Source organism: Armigeres subalbatus, chromosome 2, assembly GCF_024139115.2.
Source record: "Armigeres subalbatus isolate Guangzhou_Male chromosome 2, GZ_Asu_2, whole genome shotgun sequence".
Lineage (NCBI taxonomy): Eukaryota > Metazoa > Arthropoda > Insecta > Diptera > Culicidae > Armigeres > Armigeres subalbatus.
This window is the reverse complement of record NC_085140.1, coordinates 128326969-128347385: the sequence shown is the minus strand read 5'-3', so window position 1 is coordinate 128347385 and position 20417 is coordinate 128326969. Positions and strand designations below refer to the sequence as shown.

General features: G+C 42.9%; 1 protein-coding gene across 1 annotated transcript; it reads right to left on the bottom strand.

Annotated features, from left to right (window-relative positions):
* Positions 1-7228: 7228 nt before the first annotated feature.
* Positions 7229-19683, bottom strand: LOC134210837 (integumentary mucin C.1-like). Its single transcript, XM_062687170.1, has 3 exons — positions 19427-19683; positions 9155-9273; positions 7229-8461 (listed from the first exon to the last, which is right to left on the bottom strand). The coding sequence occupies exons 2-3, from the start codon at positions 9270-9272 to the stop codon at positions 7509-7511; spliced, it is 1071 nt and encodes a 356-aa protein (XP_062543154.1). The 5' UTR covers position 9273; positions 19427-19683; the 3' UTR covers positions 7229-7508.
* Between the last annotated feature and the right edge of the window lie 734 nt (positions 19684-20417).

Here is a 20417-nt window from a genome sequence, read left to right as displayed (position 1 = left end):
TCCAACAAGCGAATCCCAGTTCAGTGTAACCATACGCCTGATAGAGTTCGCGAACATGACCCCCAGGATCTGGATACAGCTTTCAGTCCTTAACCACTCCACTTCGATCGGGGTTCCGTTGATAAAACCGACGTCAATTGATGTAGTCTTCCGTAGATTCAGCATGGCACCTGACACACGACCAAAACGTTGGAACAAATCACGCATGTTTTGAATCATGACCGTTGATGTGGCGATAACGCTAATATCATCAGCATATGCGACGACCCGATCATTGCCACAAGCGCGTTCTAGAGATGCCACCAAAGGTTGTAGATACAACACAAAAAGGTGCATCGAAATTGGGTCCCCTTGCCTCACCGATCGTTGAATAGGGAAAGCCGCCGTCATGTGCCCATTGATTAACAGGCGGGAAGAGGAGAGAGTCGAGATCCGAGAGAGTAAAGCCACCAGTTCTGCGTTGATGCCGAGGGAGCGAATATTGTCAAAAAGAAATGAGTGCCTTACCCGATCAAAAGCGTGGTCGAGATCGTAGCTTACGAGTTTCCCCACTTGTTTTCTCGCCGTGAGATGGGCGATCCTATCCTTCAACAACAGCGTGGCTTGAAAAATGTTGTGTTGAGCATTCGAGCACTTTTGAGCGGCGGTGAGTATGCGGTGAACTTGCATTACGTTTTCTAGGTGCGCTTTCAAAATGCGGGATAGCAACTTGTAGTCATAGTTGAGTAGGGAGATTGGTCTGTACGAGCCGATAGTGTTGCCGGCTCCCCTTTTCTTTACTAGGACGATAACACCGTCGACAAACTTGGATGGAAAAGTTGATGCCAATGCTTCATTTAGAATCAGGTTCAATTCACGGTGAATTACATCAAATGCACGAAGGTAGAATTCCTTGGGGATTCCATCCGGTCCTGGTGATTTCCTCGATGCACTCGTTTTGATCGCCGACCATATGTCCGCAGTGGTAATTGGCTCCATACATGCTGCATTTGTTGGATCGTTTGGTGGAACAACCTGGGCACACTGGAACTCTTGATCTGGATCGGTTTCTTCATTTGGTTCGGAATACAGTTCGGAAAAATATTGATGTATTCTGTGTTGAATGGCTTGGGAGTCTTCAATGGATTCTCCATATTCGTCTTCGATTTTTGTTATGGTTGTTCGTTTTTTTCGCCTCTCACCAAGTTGGAAAACAGAGAGTGGTTCTCCTGCTACTCTTTGCTCGTTTATACGAACGAAGGCATGGGTGAAGCGACGCTGCAACGCAAGTAACTCACCTTTTAGCCGGTTGATGGTAGTTAGCATTCCTGGATTTTGGAAATAGACATCGTAAGCACGGCGCAGTTGTGCGTATAGAGTCTGATGCGCATAATGAAACTCATCATATGCCTCTTTGGATTTCCAGCGGAAAAAGCTGGTGATTTTGGTTTTGCCATGCTCGAGCCACCAGTCCATCCAGCTCCGATAGTTCCGCCTTTGTCGAGTCCAGAATTGCCATCGCGTTTGAAGCTCTTTAATATTTCTTGCCGTCAGAAGGTGGGGTCGAAGCGACCAGAAACCGCGCCCTTGCGGTTGCCCGAGGTTGGGTAAACACGTGCGTAAAGTTACTGCCATGTGATCACTGAAGGAGCAGATGTGGTGTTGTACTGTTCTTAATTGTTCGCAGAGACCGTTGCTGACATAAATACGGTCTAGGCGGGAGGACGAGTTGGCCGTGATGTAAGTATGACCTTCATCTCGAGATCTGAGCTTGATCCACACATCATGTAATTGTAGCTGTTGTATCGTGGCTTGCAACGAAGGGCTCATATTGCTGCCGGTTGCATCGCATTGCCGCAAAACACAATTGAAGTCGCCTGCTAAGATGGTGTGCTCCGTCCGGTGGCGAAGGTAGCAGGCAATGGTGCCGTTGAAAAAACGTTCTCTCTGTGATCGGTGTGCGCTGCCCGATGGAGCGTATACACAGCAGAGTGCTGTTCCATGGACGCGGAGTGCGACGAGACGGCCATCCAAGCTTCGCTCCACATGCGAGTATTGGATGTGATCTTTCAATGCGATGGCAGTGCCTCTTCTGGAGTGATCAACTTTTGCAATTACGTTGAAGCCGGGAAGAGTGATTTGCTCGTTCTCTACTTCTTGAATGAAGACGATATCCAGTTGGTGACACTGATCAAACATTCGAAGCGCTTTGATTTTGTTGACGTTCGTGATGGCGTTCACGTTTATTGTCGCAATGTTATAACTGGTGAAGAGGAAGATTTTAAAGCTGGGAGTCGGTGTCGTCGTTGCCCTCATCGCAACGCATTTTTTTGCCAAGCGGACGCCTGCGGGACTGTCTTCTGGAATCTGAAGAGTCAGTCTCGCTGCCGTCGGTTTTCTTGGCTGATTTTCGGGTTATTCTAGTCCACTGTTCGTTCTCATTTTCTCGTTGCTGGATGATCGTCGTCGGGCAGTCTCCTACTTCTTTGTCTCGATGTACAGGAGCAGGAGGAGGGAGCATTTCTCCGCCAGTGGAGACTGCCGAAGTTGAAGCTGTTTGTTTTGCTACGTTTATCGTACTCGTGATAGGAAGCCCGGTGGATGGTTGCTTCGTGCTGGTGTTCCTCGCTCGTAGTGGTTGTGGATTTTTGGTCACATCCGCGTAAGACGTATTTGTTGTAGCTAATTTCTGCAGAAGCAGTTTTTTGTTCTGCACACACGAAACGCCGTTGTGTACAGACTCACTACAATGACGGCAACTCTGTTGCTGTCCATAATAAGCCACCATAGTGGTCTCGCAATCAATAGACACGTAGGATGGAATATTCTTCCTAACGATCATCCGTGCGATTCGGACGCCTGTCGGTAAACCAGCGAAGAGATGCTTTTCGTCCCAAACCTCCTCTCGGATTGAGAGTAGCTCTCCGTATGATGTGAGGAATTTGGCAATTTTGTCATTCGTGACGTCTTCGGAGAGATTGAAGAGCTTCACCTCCACCGCCCCGTCTTCCATCGTCAAACGAATGTTGAACGATTTAGTGTCCACAACAATATCGTGTTTGTCGTCGTGTGCTTGGACTATCTGTTGTGCCACCTCGAGGCGAGCGGCTTTTACAAAAGCGACACCGAGATTGCGACTGTACTGAATTCGCAACACTTCTTCTCGCTTCAAGCCGAGTGTCACACCAACGAAATGATGGACCTCTTCGGATGACATAGTCTACGCGAAATGTGTTTTCGCGACGTTTTTTTGCGGACATCGGTTTACGATGATGTCGAAGCACGCTGCGAAACTATATCTGAACACTCGCGAGGGACGTATTCTTAAAGAAAAACGAAGAATTAATCAATAGCCGACGATTGGCTTCCGTAGACGACAGCGCGACGTGAAAAACGTCCGATCGGCTTGGAAGTTGAGCGCTTACTAGTAACATTCAAATGATCAAAGTAGATGTAGCGATGGTCAGATATCGGTTCCTCATCTTGCACATGCCAATTCGTCAACTCGTAACTGATTCTATTGGAGCAAAGGGTTATGTCTAACACTTCTGCTCTATTAGATACCATAAATGTTGGGCGATTGCCTATGTTAAGTAAACTAAGTTCGGTACTACTTAAGTATTCCATCAAGCTGGAGCCTCTCAGATGATGTGATGAGCATTAGCATCACTGCCGACAATTAGCAGAAGGCCTTTTGTAGTGCAATATATGACAACTCGTTTGAAAGCATCCGTAGGGGATGGTTCACCATGTGATACATAAACCGAACAATAGACGTATTTCCTGACGGGGGTTCCGCCAGTTGCATCAATTGTGACAGCACATACATCTCTGGTTGTTAGTTCAGAGATAAGTGTAGCAACAATAGCATTGTTAACAAGCACACATGCACGCGGTATTGATCGAGAGTTTGCCATTTCTTTACTGAAAGCAGCAAAAACCGGGTTTACTAGGTTACCTAGGTAGAAGCTACCCTTGCGAAAATAGGGTTCCTGCACCAAAGCCACCTGGGATTTGCCATTTTGCATAAGTCTACAAAGATTAATCGTTGCTGTTCTTTTATGCTGAAGATTGATTTGAGCTATCTTAACTGAAGCTATTACGAATTAAGATAATGCACTCCACAACTTCAGCATTAATATGAACCACAACGATGAAACCAAATTGGTATCTTATCAAGAAAGTCGAAGATGAAACACAGAGTACAATGTGTGTAACGCATAAAGCGAATCCATATAGGTGACAATTTGTTGAAAAACTAAATAAAAACATGCTCATAATCCCACCCTTATTTAACCTCAAGTTGAGATTGAATCAGAGTAGCCGATTATTTCGGAGAAGCAAAAAGTCAACTACGCCATAGCTCTGGTTAGCGCAGTAAGGGCTAGGTACTGTGAAGGGTCCCCTGGTGATTCACAGGCTCCGTTAGCGGTTAGGTTCTTTTTAGACCCCCCCCCCCTCCTAACCATTCATTCGTAGGCACGGTAAGCATAAAACCGCATCACACCAATAATTTGGAGTCACCTGTATGGTGGACTTCTACCACCGGAACAGGCAATCCGTAGCGTTATTCTTAGCCAGATAACTGGCTGTCGACACCACACAGCTATCTTGGCTTTTCGGGGAGAGAAGTTGACATTGACTTTACGTCAACTAGCCGAAGCCAAAAGGCCGAAGTTGTTCAGTAACAAGAATTTCCGTGTGATCCTCAAACTACCATTGTTTACCAGTTCATGAAGAGTTAGTACATCCATAGAACCCTAACTAGAACTTTTTCTAGCATTTAGTTCAGCCTAGGTCGATGGGCCATTAAAACTAATTGCTAGAAAATCTGTTTCCGCTGCATACAATTTAGCTTCAAACGAGAGGAATTTGAGTATTTCAACCGTGTGCAGGGTAAAGTTAATTTGGTTATAATTCAAAAACTGCAATTGGTAGAGAGGACTAAATACGATAAATCCTTGAAATACCACAACTTATTGCCCTAGCTTGAAAAATGGATTAAGCTAGGGCACGGTTTGGTAGATCTTACACCGTAAAACACCACGTAAAAGTGATCTACCAGCTTTACGGGATTCACTATCCAGCTTTCCGCGAGTGGTAATGGTCGCCAGCCTACCTACGGGTCAGTCTCTGATTTGACGTTTTTGGAAGTCAACTGCACCCACTGCTCCGAGCATTCTGACCAATATGGCATATAAGGAGGGGTCTCATTCAGTGAATTCAAGCCTTCTTATATACCATATTGATCAAAATGCTCGAATGGTGGGTGCAGTTGACCTCCAGAAATGCCAATTCAGAGACTAACCCACAGGCAAGTTGGCGGCCATTACCGCTCGCGGAAAGCTGGATAGTGAATCCCGTAAAGCTGGTAGATCACTTTTACGTGGTGTTTTACGGTGTAAGATCTACCAAACCGTGCCTTAGCTTAATCCATTTTTCAAGCTAGGGCAATAACATATACTATACCGACCGCGGTCACTGCTCTGGCTCTATTTTTTGTGCCGCACAAAAAGCAGAGCCCAAAAACCAACCACACTGAACAACGGCCGGAATGAGACGCACGTTGCGAACGGGAAAAGGAGGTGCTGCCAAAATGGTCCAATACCCTAGTTTAACGTTGATAATCAAAAGTTTCAATAAAACTGGCAAATTGGTGGAAAGTTTACGAGTCGATTGATATATAAATCTCCAAAATCCATCGAAAGATGAATGCGCTATTAACGTTCAAAATCTTACATGATTTCGTGACGGTCTCGGATTTGTAAATTTTCATTTGTCACCCTGTATCCGAGTCTTCCCCTTAGACGTAGTTTACGTCAAAAGGTGGCGTGCCGGAAAGCTGCCATCTTATATTCAATATAGTGAGTCATTTAGCCCCACCTCTTTGTTAATCGTTATGGGTGCAAATTTTATGTGCACTCATTACGAATAACGGTGGAGCTAGTGAGCTTACTTCATTAGATACTTAGTATTGGCATCAGTGCGTAACTTGAGGTTGTTGCTCCGGTTTGCTGTAAATAATCGTGTGGCCGTCGACAGAGTCATCATCAAGATTTCGAAATTCATCCAACAGTGATGGCCATCGATGGTGATTACTGTTGAAATCTCGTCGTGGTTGTTAGCAGTACTAAACGGAATTTTTCTCGTATACTGATAGTGAATTATTCAATTGGTCCTTTTTCAGGACCATAATTTTTTGAAGAAGAAGGTTTTGTTTGCCGTATTAAAAATTGTCGCACAAAAGAAATTTTCTCGCAAAATTTTTAGTTTCGTTTCGCAGCTGTTAGTGGCTGGAAAAGGGGCATTGAGAGGAATTTCTGCCAGTGGCGGCCGTCTACGATCTGTTGCTGCAGAAAGTTATTCATGAAGATGGCGTCTGTAGTAGAAAAGCGATAAATCATTGAGTGGTTGTCGTCGGTGACAGCAGAATTGTGCAAGTGCAATATTCTCTCCTATTTTTTAACTCGCTGCCGACAAACCTGCTTCACTGAGATTTTTAAACAAATTCCATTGAGCGCTGAAGATGCTGATGGATGACGACCGCACGATGATTTCCAGCAAAACCATGAACGCGCGAGGGAAAGCAGTTTTCTGAATTAACTTGAGACGATGTCTTCGCCGGTAGCGGTCCAAGTAACATCTCTGATGGTCGTTGGCGGTGGTTGAAAAAAAATGTGTATGCTGACAACAGACTACGATCTTTTTGTAACGTAAATATTTTACACTTCACATAATTTATGGTTAAAATTTGGGATTGTTTCATGTAATTGTAATTAATATTTACATGATATTACGATTCTCATTTCACTAAGAGGTTTTGCGTAGTTTACATCGAGCGGTAGTGTCTTCACATTTAGTAAAGTCAGAGCTTCTGTATTGTAATTCATACATAAAAGTGATGTTTTGCTTCAAATTTTTCAAATCGCGGAAAATCAAGATATCGTTTTTTTTTTAATGTTAAGAATGTAGGTATTATAATCTCGTCGTCTAATTTTTTGAATGTATTTCAATTATAAGGGCCATAAGTTATAGCTACAGCATATGACACGATACAACAATAATGTTTGACATGTATACAGTTTAATACCTATTGAGTGCATGCTGGACTAATCCTTAAATGAGCATAGTTTAACACGAATGAATAGTAAAGCTTATTGTATCTAGGATGGACCCAATATTTTTTTATTGGAATCTATCGGATTTGTCAGGACTTTTCGAAGCATATAAAAAACCTTCCGCCAGTATATAAAATACTCCAAAGTCGATTTATTGAAATCATATATTCACAAAAAAAGGAAACTTTATTCAAACATACCGTGCCGGGACAAGCGAAACAAGTGCTGGCGGTGATTAGCAACAGCCTATAGTTTGAGATTAAATAAAAATTCGGACGGAAATCAGAACCGCTAACATCCACCAAATTGCACTCGTTCGCTTGGCTTTCTCTACGAACATACATAGCTCATCCTTTTTCTAGTTTCTCTCAACCCCATGCACACTCATCCGCGCAAACTCGTCCTGTCGTTTTAAATTTGAACTAACTCGTGGATCGGAGCCACATCATCCACCTGGGGTTCAACCACCGGCGCCGGTTCAGCTGGCAGTAGCCGCACATTCTTGTCGACAACCTCGCTGGCAACGGTGGCTTCGGCCGTCAGTGGAATCGTATTGCTCAAGACGGAAGCGGGGGCGGCAGCCGTGGATGTCGGTGCTGGTGACACCGTTTGTGCGATTACCGCGGGAGAGGGTGATGCTAGCTCCGAAGTGGAAACAACCGTTGGAGCTTCCGGGACTGCATCCGCTTCCGCCACACTGGACGGAGATGAAGCGGTCGTCGTGGTGGTTGACGTTGATGTGCTGCTGCTGGTAGATGAAGGCGGTGGAGGGGTTGTGGTTGTGGTTGTTGTGGTGGGGACCGGCGTAGTAGTTGTCGTAGTAGAAGTGGTTGTGGTGGTTGTTGTAGTAGTTGATGTTTTCCCCGCTAGGAACGCTGAACCCGAAGGACGAGTGGGACGTCCTCCTCCACGACGTCTCGTGGTTCGTGTTGTTACTGAAGTGGTTTCCGGTTCAGCAGTTGTGGTTGTTGTTCGTTTAGTGGAGGTTCGTGGAACACGTGGTGTCAGAATAGCCTTAGTTCCAGGGGATCGAGCTACCGGTGGTGGCCGAGTTGGGCGGCTTCGTCTAGTTGCTGCAGAAGAAACCGAAGAGCTTTCGAGAGACTCGGTAGTGGTTGTAGTTTTCAACGTTGTGCTTGGCGAAGTAGCGGAATCTTCTGTTGCCTTGGCCTTGGCCTCCTTTGGAGAGTAGGCAAACTTTTTGCGGGCTAATAGAGAATGCAAACCCTTCTTCTGAACTGGAGCCGCTACAGTGCTGCTGGTTGTGGTGGTCGTGGCTTCCGTGGTCTTGACCTCTTCAGATTTAGTTTCAATAGCATCGGCTATCGGAATACCAGGTCTACTGAGGTCCTCATGTTTGTAAACTGAAAACAATGATTGAATTCGCTGTAAAACATATTCCAAAATTGGTCCAAACTTGCATTCGGTACCTTCACCCCACACTTTGCCAGGAAACCAGTTTGTCGATTGATGTAGTGTTAGTGATGCTGGTCGTTTGGACTTGGAATGGTGATTAGTGGTGCCACCTGACCCAACAGTCGTAGCATTAGCAACTGATTTTGCATCGTCGTCGACCTCGTCGTAAAACGGGATTTCACTGGCTGCACTCTCGCTGGTTGTGGTAGCGGATTGTGCAAATGCAAAACCCACCGCTGCATTACTCTTCTTCAGGTTATCGAGAAAATAATCACTGAAGGACGTAAAACTCTCGGAGGCAAGTTGTCGTAGCTGTGGGTCGTGTCTCTCCGCCACCCTACCGATGTCTGTGTCTAAAAGCAGCTTTTGTGCGTCAGTTAAGCTTCCATTGCCCGGCCGCTTATGTATGCCATTCGGGTTATCAACGATGGATTTATGATGAGATAAGCGAGAATTATGCTGAACATGGTTTGCATTAATGTGCCGATTACGTCGTGAGTGGTGATCATGATGGTGGAGATGGTGATGATTATGAAGTTGGTGATGAAAGTTAGTGCGTTTATGAGTAACGTGTGCGTTACAACACGAAAAACTCTCCCCAGAACCAATAGTCTTATCATTACCCAACAATTGCAACTGACCTTTAGCGCCAGGGCGGCCACCCCTTCGCAACAGTAACGATCGTAGGCCTTCTTCCTGGGGCAGCGACGCAACCAGCGGTACCAGAAGGCAGAACCACACCACAAGCCTGCAATTCATTCTGAAATAACAAAGATAAGAAACCGATCATGTTTAAAACCACAAATGTTGCACATTCAATGCACAGTGTTTTCGGAGGCATGAAATCTGTACTCTAATATGGGAATTTGTTGAATTATTATACAAAAAATGTAAGTTTACAAACAAATATTGCAATAATAGTTCGCACAATTGTAATACAATATTTGTATAAGAATCTAGCATTTTTGCATATGCCCAGTTCTTACACAGGTTTTGAAAGGTTCTTATACAGAATTGTTGTAAAATCTAACAATCACCGGTTGGGTATAATTTAACAAAGAACCTATACTGCCATTATACGCATAACTGTTCCATGTCTATAGGGAATCCCAGCAAACATGGGACAACTATGCGTATGACGGCAGTATAGATTTGGCATAGAATTTATCTTCCAACCTAATTGTGCACCGTCCAAGAGCTGTAGAATTTTTAAATAGCCAATATCCTGACGGCCTATCGGAGATGGAATTAATGATGCAGTCATCCGCCCACTGCAAGCTGACCTCTGCACTAATTACGGGTTCAAACGGAATTTATTGGATTTTGGAATTGGAGTTTTATGGCAGAGGTTTGTCTTGGTTTACGAATTGCCAAATATGGGGTTTGAGTAACTTACTATCAGCGTGTGCATATAGAGTCCCATCGAAGCGTGTCAATCGTAAACAGCAAGCCATGACTCGCCCGCTTCTTGTCAGATCTCCGTGGCGTGCGCACGCAACCACGGGGAGCCGTTGCCATCCTATTTCAATCCGGCCATTTGGAGTCACACATTTTGGCGATCTTTCCAGGTTACTTTTAGGATCCTGATGCTGATTTCATAAGGTGAGTTGAATTCAAATGGTTAATGTGCCAAAAATAGAAATTGTTCGAAAAACAACAAGGCGCGTCTGGAAGACTAGTTGATTCAAAAGTATAAAGGATCCTCCAGACCTAAGCAATTTAATCGCCACGACGGCGACAACTAGCGAATCTATCGATGGGTTGCTACAGACAATGTTCCATTTACGCTTCCATACCAGCGGCGACAGAATCTCAGTCGCCAAGCGATAGAATCGTATCGCGTCGCATGTGTTTGGGGGAACCTTAAGATTGTTAGTGTCGCTCCTATTCGTGAAAGTACTGGCTTTATGAATGTCAAACCGATGTTATTGGTGAAACGAAACATTTACTATAACATGGTACATAATAAACAGCCAAGCTCAGCCTATTGAAGCATAATTTGATGAAACATTATGACTACAGCGCAACTATCGTTCTAGTGCTTAGGCTTCTACTGAAAGAAATGGTTTGTGGTTTGCAAAAACAACAAGGCGGGTCTGAAAGACCCCCAGATAATTATTTGTGGTTTGGAAAGGCCACCGGAAAATGGTTTACGCTCTAGAAACTCCTACTGTGAGTCCTGGAAGCCTTGATTGTGGTATCACAATATTGTTTGAAATGTTTACAATTGGTGGCTTTAGTGTACATAAGATGACCAGTTGAACTAGAAATGAAGGAATCTATTGTTCGATAGGTCAAATATATTATTTAAAAGTTCGTTTTGAAATTCTTAGACTTAGTAGTCATAGCGAGATTACCTGGTCGATCAAATATCTTGGAATTTGCAAAATAATGCAGTTACCGGTTTTCACAAAGGGTTTCGGGAAGGCTTATTAATTAAATTGAATGAATGAAGTGATTGACTCATATAGTGCCGGTGGACGCATAATTGTCCCATGTTTGCTGGGATTTCCTATATACATAGGACAATTATGCGTCCACCGGCAGTAAATCGTTGTTCTGGGATAAAAAACATGATGTTGAGGCATGTTTATTCTGGAGTTAAATTTTCGAGAAATTAATCGGTTTCTCAAATGCAACATGTTCATTGTTCAAACAACTCAGAAAAAGCAAGCTTTGCATCCTATGCTGAAGGATTTTTTTTTTGCTTTTTTAATGAGAGAAGAAGGGACATATGGGGCTTGAGAAAGTGACAATCAGCGTGTACTCTATAGAGCACCGTTTAAGTTCAGCTTGTGTGAAGATAGTAGTGACGACAAATGTCTACATACGTGCTGAGTCTGCCTTGTGTTTTGTATGCCGTGTGTCAGCGTTTCAATCGGTGATTTTTCAATTAACTGATTATCGAGTGTAAATCGACTATTCCGACTAATTGTCAGCAACTAATCGATTTTAGTAGCTTTATTTTAAGCAATTTGATTCTCTAAAAACCTTACTTTAAGATTATGGAATAATATCTGAAGAGAAAGCTCTGCTGCATTAAATATAAGTGACAAGTACTTTTTTTGTGACATTCTCTCGTCTTACAGATAGAACATGGATTTTTAATTGCTGACCTAATTTTGATTTCATGGTCGAATAGTCAAATGTCAAGGATCAGTTAAACATATAGAGCTTGCTGGCGTTCAATCATCTTGCACGCGCACAAAAAGGATAAGATTTGTTTTTCAAAGTGTTTCCCGATGAAACCAAAACCTACCCTTTCTCTGCATGTGCAAGACAAAGATGAATTATCGTCAGCAAGCCTTATTTTCCGACATAGCATTTTGTTAGTTGAAGTTCGATAGAAAAAATCCTGGAGCACATTAATATCATCGTCAACCTTGTGGTCTGAGAGACCAGCAGATATTAAGACCACCATATCGTTGCACGAATTACGGAATGTATGGAGCAGTTGTTGGAATTCAGAGAACATTTAACCGTGTATCATCATTCTTCGATCATAACTTGTCACGTCAAACATTACGCTAAAGATTCTTAACCATTTTCGCCAGGTAGTTGAAATTAGGATTTTAGATGTAAAAATATGCAACACATCATTGATTTCAAATATTATCATTCACTGAGAAAATTCTTCATATTGAATATATTTGTCGCACACATATATTTTTGCAATTTGGGGATCCAAATATATGCAATTTTTATCCACAAATGCATTCAATAACTGCATATTAGAGGCCACACGTACATTTTATTTGATTAAAAATTCTATAAACGTTTTGTTTTGGCAAATTTGCACGGCAACCATCATTATTCCGTTTTATTTTGTTATTTTTATTTTGTTTCATTTTCACTCCGTGTTCCGTAGAAAAAGTAAATATTAGTGTTTGGTTTCCTGTCATTTCACCAATTTGGTAAAATAGCTTATTTGTACTTCGCGTGGAGAATGGTTATGTGTGCACTAATAAACATCATGAGTTAAATTAATGTTTTTTTTTTTGATAAAAATGTGTGGAATTTATGCAGTGTTGGGGTTAAAGAAGTTAAAGATTTACTCTACAATGAATAACGATTATCGTAGCCATCACTGTCCGGAATATCTTCTTGCTGGCGAGGATAGGGCGTTAATTTTCAATGAAGGAGAAATCCAAACGATTTGACAGTTCTGTACCCAACACGTTTCGGACAGCAAAACAAAGGGAAGCGAAGCGACAATAATGCTGTCCAATGAGCAGCTCGAAGTTATTCCCATCCCTCTCATGTTTTTAATTGTTGACAAAAAATAACGAGCAGGACGGGAACAACTTCGAGCTGCTCATTGGACAGCACGAATCTTTATCTTGTAGAGTAGGAAGCTTATACCCGTCGTAGTGGGTGCTGCTTGTTTTTCAAATCTAATTAAACAACAGCACAACGACTGATTCTAACCAATTTGTGAGTAACACTAATTTAAGAGTTTCGTCTTTCTACTACGTGCTTCTGGTGCAATAAATAATTAAGAAAAGAAGTTTTCATTCGTCCATACCAATATTCGATGGTTTGTTGTTGAATAATTGTGTTGGTATTGGTGTGCGACAAGTATACCAAATCAGTTTTTTGCGCGATATAAATGCGCCGAGTTAAATAAAAATGGCCTAAATTCATATAATGCGGTCAAAGGCCTGTTTTGTATATATTATGTGTCCCTTGTATTACGTTAAATAGAATCTGTTTTCGGAAGATATTCTTTGTTATCCAAGACATTTCAGAAGATGACGACTACAAATCTACACGCGTAACCAACAATCTATTGGCATGTTGCGTTGCGTTGCGTTAGTAACGGAGTATTTCGTAGATTACATACTGAAAGCTGTCATGTTATTAACTTTAACACTCTTAATCTGAATGCTTATGGAGAGCTGTTGGGGAAGAAACAGCTGTCCAGACAGCAGAAGGCAGAGTAAGAAAAGCATGAAAACTTCCATTGCCGGCCACGCCCATCTTCTCCGTTACGAGGAAGGGTAGGATAATAATGATATGACACCTACTTAAAGAGGGGCTAGCGACAGATCATCCAAGAAATTCCAGAAATGAGGAGTTCAGATCTACACGCGTAACAAGCGGTGGTAATTATTTATTTATTTATTTATTCAGACTAAGGCCGAAGTGGCCTGTGCGGTATATAAGAGTCTTCTTCATTCGGCTTGGTTCATGGCTACACGTCGCCAACCACGCAGTCTACGGATGGTCCGCAAGTCATCTTCTACCTGATCGATCCACCTTGCCCGCTGCGCACCTCGCCTTCTTGTGCCCATCGGATCGTTGTCGAGAACCATTTTAGCCGAGTTACTGTCCGACATTCTGGCTACGTGCCAGCCCCATCGCAGTCGTCCGATTTTCGCGGTGTGAACGATGGACGGTTCTCCCAGCAGCTCATGCAACTTGTGGTTCATACGCCTCCTCCACGTACCGTCCGCCATGTGCACTCCATCATAGATGGTACGCAGCACTTTCCTTTCGAAAACTCCAAGTTCGCGTTGGTCCTCCACGAGCATCGTCCAGGTCTCGTGTCCGTAGAGGAGTACCGGTCTAATGAGCGTTTTGTAGATTGTCAGTTTGGTACGGCGGCGAACTCTATTTGATCGGAGCGTCTTGAGTCCAAAGTACGTACGATTTCCAGCCACTATGCGTCTCCGAATTTCTCTGCTGGTATCATTTTCGGCAGTCACCAGTGAGCCCAAGTACACAAATTCTTCTACCACCTCGATTTCGTCACCACCGATGCAAACTCGCGGTGGGTGGCTAACATTGTCTTCTCTTGAACCTCTTCCTATCATGTACTTCGTCTTCGACGTGTTGATGACTAGTCCGATCCGCTTGGCTTCCCTCTTCAGTCTGATGTAGGCTTCCTCCATCTTCTCAAAGTTACGTGCCATAATATCTATGTCGTCGGCGAAGCCAAATAGCTGGACGGACTTATTGAAAATTGTACCACTCGTGTTAATCCCTGCTCTTCGTATTGACCCTTCCAAAGCGATGTTGAATAGCAGACACGAAAGACCATCACCTTGCCGTAACCCTCTGCGCGTTTCGAAGAGACTCGAGAATGTCCCTGAAACTCGAACTACGCACATCACCCGATCCATCGTCGCTTTGATCAACCGTGTCAGTTTATCCGGAAATCCGTGTTCGTGCATTAGCTGCCATAGCTGGTCCCGATCGATTGTATCATATGCAGCTTTGAAGTCGATGAATAGATGATGTGTGGGCACGTTGTATTCGCGGCATTTCTGTAGTACTTGGCGAATGGCGAACACCTGGTCCGTGGTGGAGCGTTCGCCCATAAAACCCGCCTGGTACTGCCCCACGAACTCCCTTGCAATTGGTGCTAATCGACGGCATAACATTTGGGAGAGTACCTTGTAGGCGGCGTTCAGCAATGTGATTGCGCGGTAGTTGCTACAATCCATCTTATCGCCTTTTTGTAGATGGGAAACACGACACCTTCCATCCACTCCTGCGGCAAAAATTCCGCCTCCCAAATCTTGGTAATGACCCAGCTCTAGCCAGTGCGTCACCACCGTGTTTAAATAGCTCTCCTGGTAGTTGGTCAACTCCACCCTAGCAGCACGCATGTTCCACTTAGGTTACTGCAACTCGTATGTGACCAGATTAAGTCACAAACAAGTTGCTGCAACCGATTGTGACTGACTTGTGCTGCTCGGGCAGGGGCTTTGTTGTTCTTCAGCCGGCCAATCTCCTCCTGGATTTCCTGAAGATTCGGGGCCGGTAGAATTATATCCTGCGCGCGTTCCCCCAGGTCCATCACCATACCGCCATCTTCGTCTGCTACATCGCCATTCAGGTGCTCTTCGTAGTGCTGCCGCCACCTTTGGATCACCTCACGCTCGTTCGTAAGAAGGTTCCCATTTATGTCCTTACACATATCGGGCTGTGGCACGTGGCCCTTACGTGAACGGTTCAACTTCTCATAGAACTTTCGTGTGTTATTAGCGCGGTACAGTTGCTCCGTCTCTTCACGGTCTCGATCTTCCTGCTGACGCTTTTTCCTCCGGAAAATCGAGTTTTGTCTGTTCCGCGCCTGTTTATATCGTGCCTCGTTCGCCCTCGTGCGGTGTTGCTGCAATCTCGCCCATGCTGCATTCTCGCTTAACTTTTCAAAAGGACCTAAGTAACATTTTTTTCATGAATTAATTTGAATAGCGCAATCAACAGAAAAACATGAAAGCTTTTGATTGCACTACTCAAATTAATTCATGAAAAAAATGTTACTTAGGTCCTTTTGAAAAGTTAAGCGAGCATTCTTCTCTTCTACTAACTGCTCACGTTCGCCGTCATACCAGTCGTTTCTCTGATCCGGGGGCACCGTGTCAAGTGCAGCGGTTGCAGTGCTACCAATGGCGGATCGAATATCTCTCCAGCCATCTTCAAGAGACGCTGCGCCTAGCTGCTCTTCCGTTGGGAGTGCCACTTCCAGCTGCTGCGCGTATTCTTGGGCTAGTCTACCGTCTTGTAGCCACCCAATGTTAAGCCGCGGCGTCCGACTTCGACGCGTGTTGTACACCGTCGAGAGTTTTGAGCGCTAAGAAATGTTGTTGTTGTGAAATCGCCTAATTTTGATATCTAATGTTGATGTCCTTTTGGTCGTTTTAACGGTTAAAAGATCAAAATCTACAGCAGAAAAACCTTACTGTGACATCAAACCGAAAACTATTCCTGCTATCGATGACAGCAAATCGAAAACTAATTTTGATATTGGTTTTTATAACAAAATAAGTACCTACACAGTTTGCTGTCAGACCATACAATTTAGAAATCTACAGCAAAATGAGATCAAAATATGTAATCAATCATGATGATTCATATTTGAAAACAAATTATAATTTCAATTTGATGTCAAAATCAAAATATGTTTTCTATATGCTCTCATTATGTTTTCTGACTTTGCTCGGGAAGTTAACACAAGATCGTGTATGACATCACATAAGATGCTATTAAATTGGAGGCCATATAGGTACTTCCCCTTACAACATATACGTATTTCGCCTCCACTTTAGCATCATATACGATTTTGTTTTGATTGGGCTTTCTTGAGCCTCGGGTCCAAAGGCTTGGCCGTCCCTCCCCAGGCCAACTACGAGCTGTGGTATCTGTCCGGAATGTGGTGAGGTTTGGCAGTGGGTTCTTTTAAGGAGACAATACACGAGACGAGCCAGCCTCGGGCTGAAAAAAAAGGGGGCAACAAACCACTGCAAAAATCCGAATTTTTGAAAAGAGTGTTTGTTATATTGCTCGGTGTTGCTTGCTAACACAATCACAATTTTCCGAAGGACGAAAAGAGACAGACGACACAGCGCCGGTGGTGAATCATTCAGAAAGCTATGAAAAGCTGCATGTAAGTATCCGCAAGCATGTTCCGCCAAAACGACCGTGTGCCACTCTGAAGCCCAAGTCCTGGTGTTAGGCGGGACACTAAACAGACCTGACACGACAGCTTTCCGACGAGACAGAAGGTTTGCGCAGGACCAATAAACCGCCTGTAAAACCTAAAATTACGAACGACCTAAGAGATAATACGACTCGATGTAATCGGCAAAGACCAAGGTGACGAATAAAGGGTTGCGATTGGTAGCTTGGAACATGGAACTGTAAGTTGCTAGGTTTCGCAGTTTGCAGGCAGGATAATCTACGATGAATCAAATTCCCAGAACTTCGACGTTTTTGCTGGATATTTGCTGGACAGAAAGTGTGGAAAATCGGGCATCGTGCAGCTACCTTCTACCAATGCTGTGGCACCACCAACGAGCTGGGAACCGGCTTCATTATGCTGGGCAACATGAGCGAACGCGTGATTGGGCAGACAATCAACGGAAGTCTGTGCAAGCTGAGGATAAAAGACCGTTTCTTCATTATCAACGTGCACTGATCACACGAAGAGCGACCCGACGACGAGAAAAAAGCGTTCTATGCACAGCTGGAGCGAACATACGATGGATGCTTACTGCGGAATGTCAAAATCGTAAGCGGCGACATGGACGCATAGGTAGGAAGGGAGGAAATGTAGAAACCGGTGATTAAACCGAACAGTCTACATATCGTATCGAATGACAACAAACAACGATGCATAAACTTTTCAGCCTCCCGTGGAATGGTAGTCCAAAGCTTTTTCTACCCCCGCAAGTATATTCACAAGGCCACATGGAGGTCACCTAAGCAAGAAAAGGAAAAATAAATCGACCACGTTCTAATCGACGGTAAATTATTCTCCGACATCATGAACGTCCGCACTTACCGCAGTGCGAATATCGCCATCGACCACTACCTCGTTGCAGTATGCCTGCTCTCAAAACTCTCGACAGGGTACAACACGTGTCGGAGTTGAAGCCCAAGACTACGCGCCGCAGCTGGAAGTGGCACGCCCAACGAAAGAACAACTAGGCGCAGATATATTTGATCCGTCATTGGAAGCTAGGAGAGATATTCGATCCGTCATTGGAAGCACTGTGCCCCAAGATCAAAGAAACGACTGGTATGACGGTGATCCAAGGATGGCGGCAGCACTACGAAATCGTAAACATGTGCACTTTATTGTTTCTAATAGTTTCTAGAAGATACATTCAAGAATCATCAACATTTTTATATCTCACCCTAGAGTTTAAAGAACGTTGTTTTACTGAATAAACTTTACGAACAGTTCGTTAAATAAATTAATAAAAATCATTAGCTCATAAGCTGTTCTTTTTGGATGAGGTTTGAATAAGGAAATCCTTATTTGTACAGCGATTATGCAGTCCAGATTATCCGGGTAGAATTAAGAATTTAAAGTACATCTAAAAAAGAGGTATATTAAAAAAATCAAATCTGTTGAGTCACTTTTTCTTTTTTTTTTTAATATTTTGATTTAATAGCCTATTCCTAATTTTAATAGTCGAAAACTAAGAGTCAAAAGCATATCAAAAACATATGAATAATATAAGAATAATCAATAACAAAAAGTGCATTTTAAATTAGATCATGAATTATGAATGAGGTAGACAAATGTCACTCCCAAATGTTAAACGGTCAGCTTCACCATATATCACCAAAATTAACTCGAATAAAGAATAAAAAGCTACCATAGATGTATTCAGAGGGCATAAATGAAGAAGAATCATTACGACTCGTAGACTTTGAAAAACATCTAAACTAAAATCTGATAGAAATAAATCTTCATAAGAATCATGAAATATAAACACGTAAAAATGTCTCACTGTTTCAACAACTTAGAATGGCTGTAAAATGCATTAAATGCATCTGATCGAAAAAAGAAAACTCAATTTTTGGAGTCCTTCTTGATAAAATTTAATTTGTCGATCATTAGACTGTCAGTAAAAGTGATGACTCAATCTCACCCATATACCCATTATAATCCTCTATGATGCATTTTATTTTATTTAATTTCATGTACATTTTATTGTGTATTTTATCTTATTCATGAAAATATTGCATTATTTTACTATATGTCTCTTACAATATTTTCATCATTATCATGCAGGAGGGTAAAGCTATCTGACACTTGATCTTCACAGGTTGATAAACCCACCCAAGCTATTCTTCATTCCATTTAATTAGAACTCTTTTAACACTTAATTTTTCTTTTATCACTTACGTTAAATAAAAAATAAATAACAACAGTAACATTTTTCATAGATCAAACCATTCAAAAATCTTTTTCCGGACCCTTTAACCTTTTTCCAACACACCCAACATAAATCCGCTTTTCAGCAATGTTCACAGAATCGAGCCTCAGGAAACACAGTGCAACGGTAAGTAATACAACACTATTAAATTTCGCGTTCCATGTGTTCTAGTTTCGTGGCAAGTCAACACGAAAATCCAATCTCCAATCCATCGCAATAGCTTTGGCGGCTCACCTAAGGAATTGTTATTCCGCTACCAGCAACTACCCGCCCTGCACTATTTGGCAAACAATAACTGCGGCGAGCCACACGAAATCCCTTTCGATTGGCACCGAGACGGGGACGACGACGACTACGCGACCGCGACGGTGAAGCTTGTCTCCTAGGAACTAGCGCGCAGCGAGACCCGATGCGCGACTAACTACGGGTACGTTTGATCACAGAATGAAAGGTGATTTCGATACTGCGCCAGCCGACAGCCGACCGCCAGCAGCAGCCGCATGGCATTTCACCGAACGGAGAGACACACGCTAGCTTAGGCACAGCTACTACCTTCAAGTTGCCGGAGCCACCGTCACCGAATCCACTCACTCACGATCTATGTATAGTAGCGACTAGCAAGGATGGAGGTTCCCAAGTAAGCGCATAGAAGTTCTCCAAGTAATGCTCACTTCAGCACAATAATTCAGGAAGAAAACTCTATGTACTACGTTGGAACGAATATCACACTGGTACAGAAGTATGCTGCCTTGAACTTTCTCATTGATAGATCGTTCGTCTATACAATTCTGGATCCTGAAAGTTTCTATTTACTCGAACCAAAAGGTTCTGCAATGCAAATGGGAAAGGTAATATTATTTCACTCAAATGAATTGAAAAAGCTTTACATATTATTCGTTTTAATACTGCGGTGTTAGCATATCATGACAATTAGGTTAGTCTAATACGTTGCAAATTGAAATAAGAAATATGTACATAAAAAATGATATTTGAAACTTCTCTCTACAAGTTGTCAAGAAAATTTCATCACCTAGGAATAAGCCGTATTTTCCAATTGCATCTATTTTAATGGGTACAGCAAGCCGTATTTTAAAAACTGTTGACAATATCGAAAACAGTTAGTAGAAAATTTAGTTATTAGCACTTCAATCATAATCAATTATGTCTTTTCTAGACTTAAAGTATAAGGCTATTGAATTCAAATATGCAAGGTTATGTCTTGTTT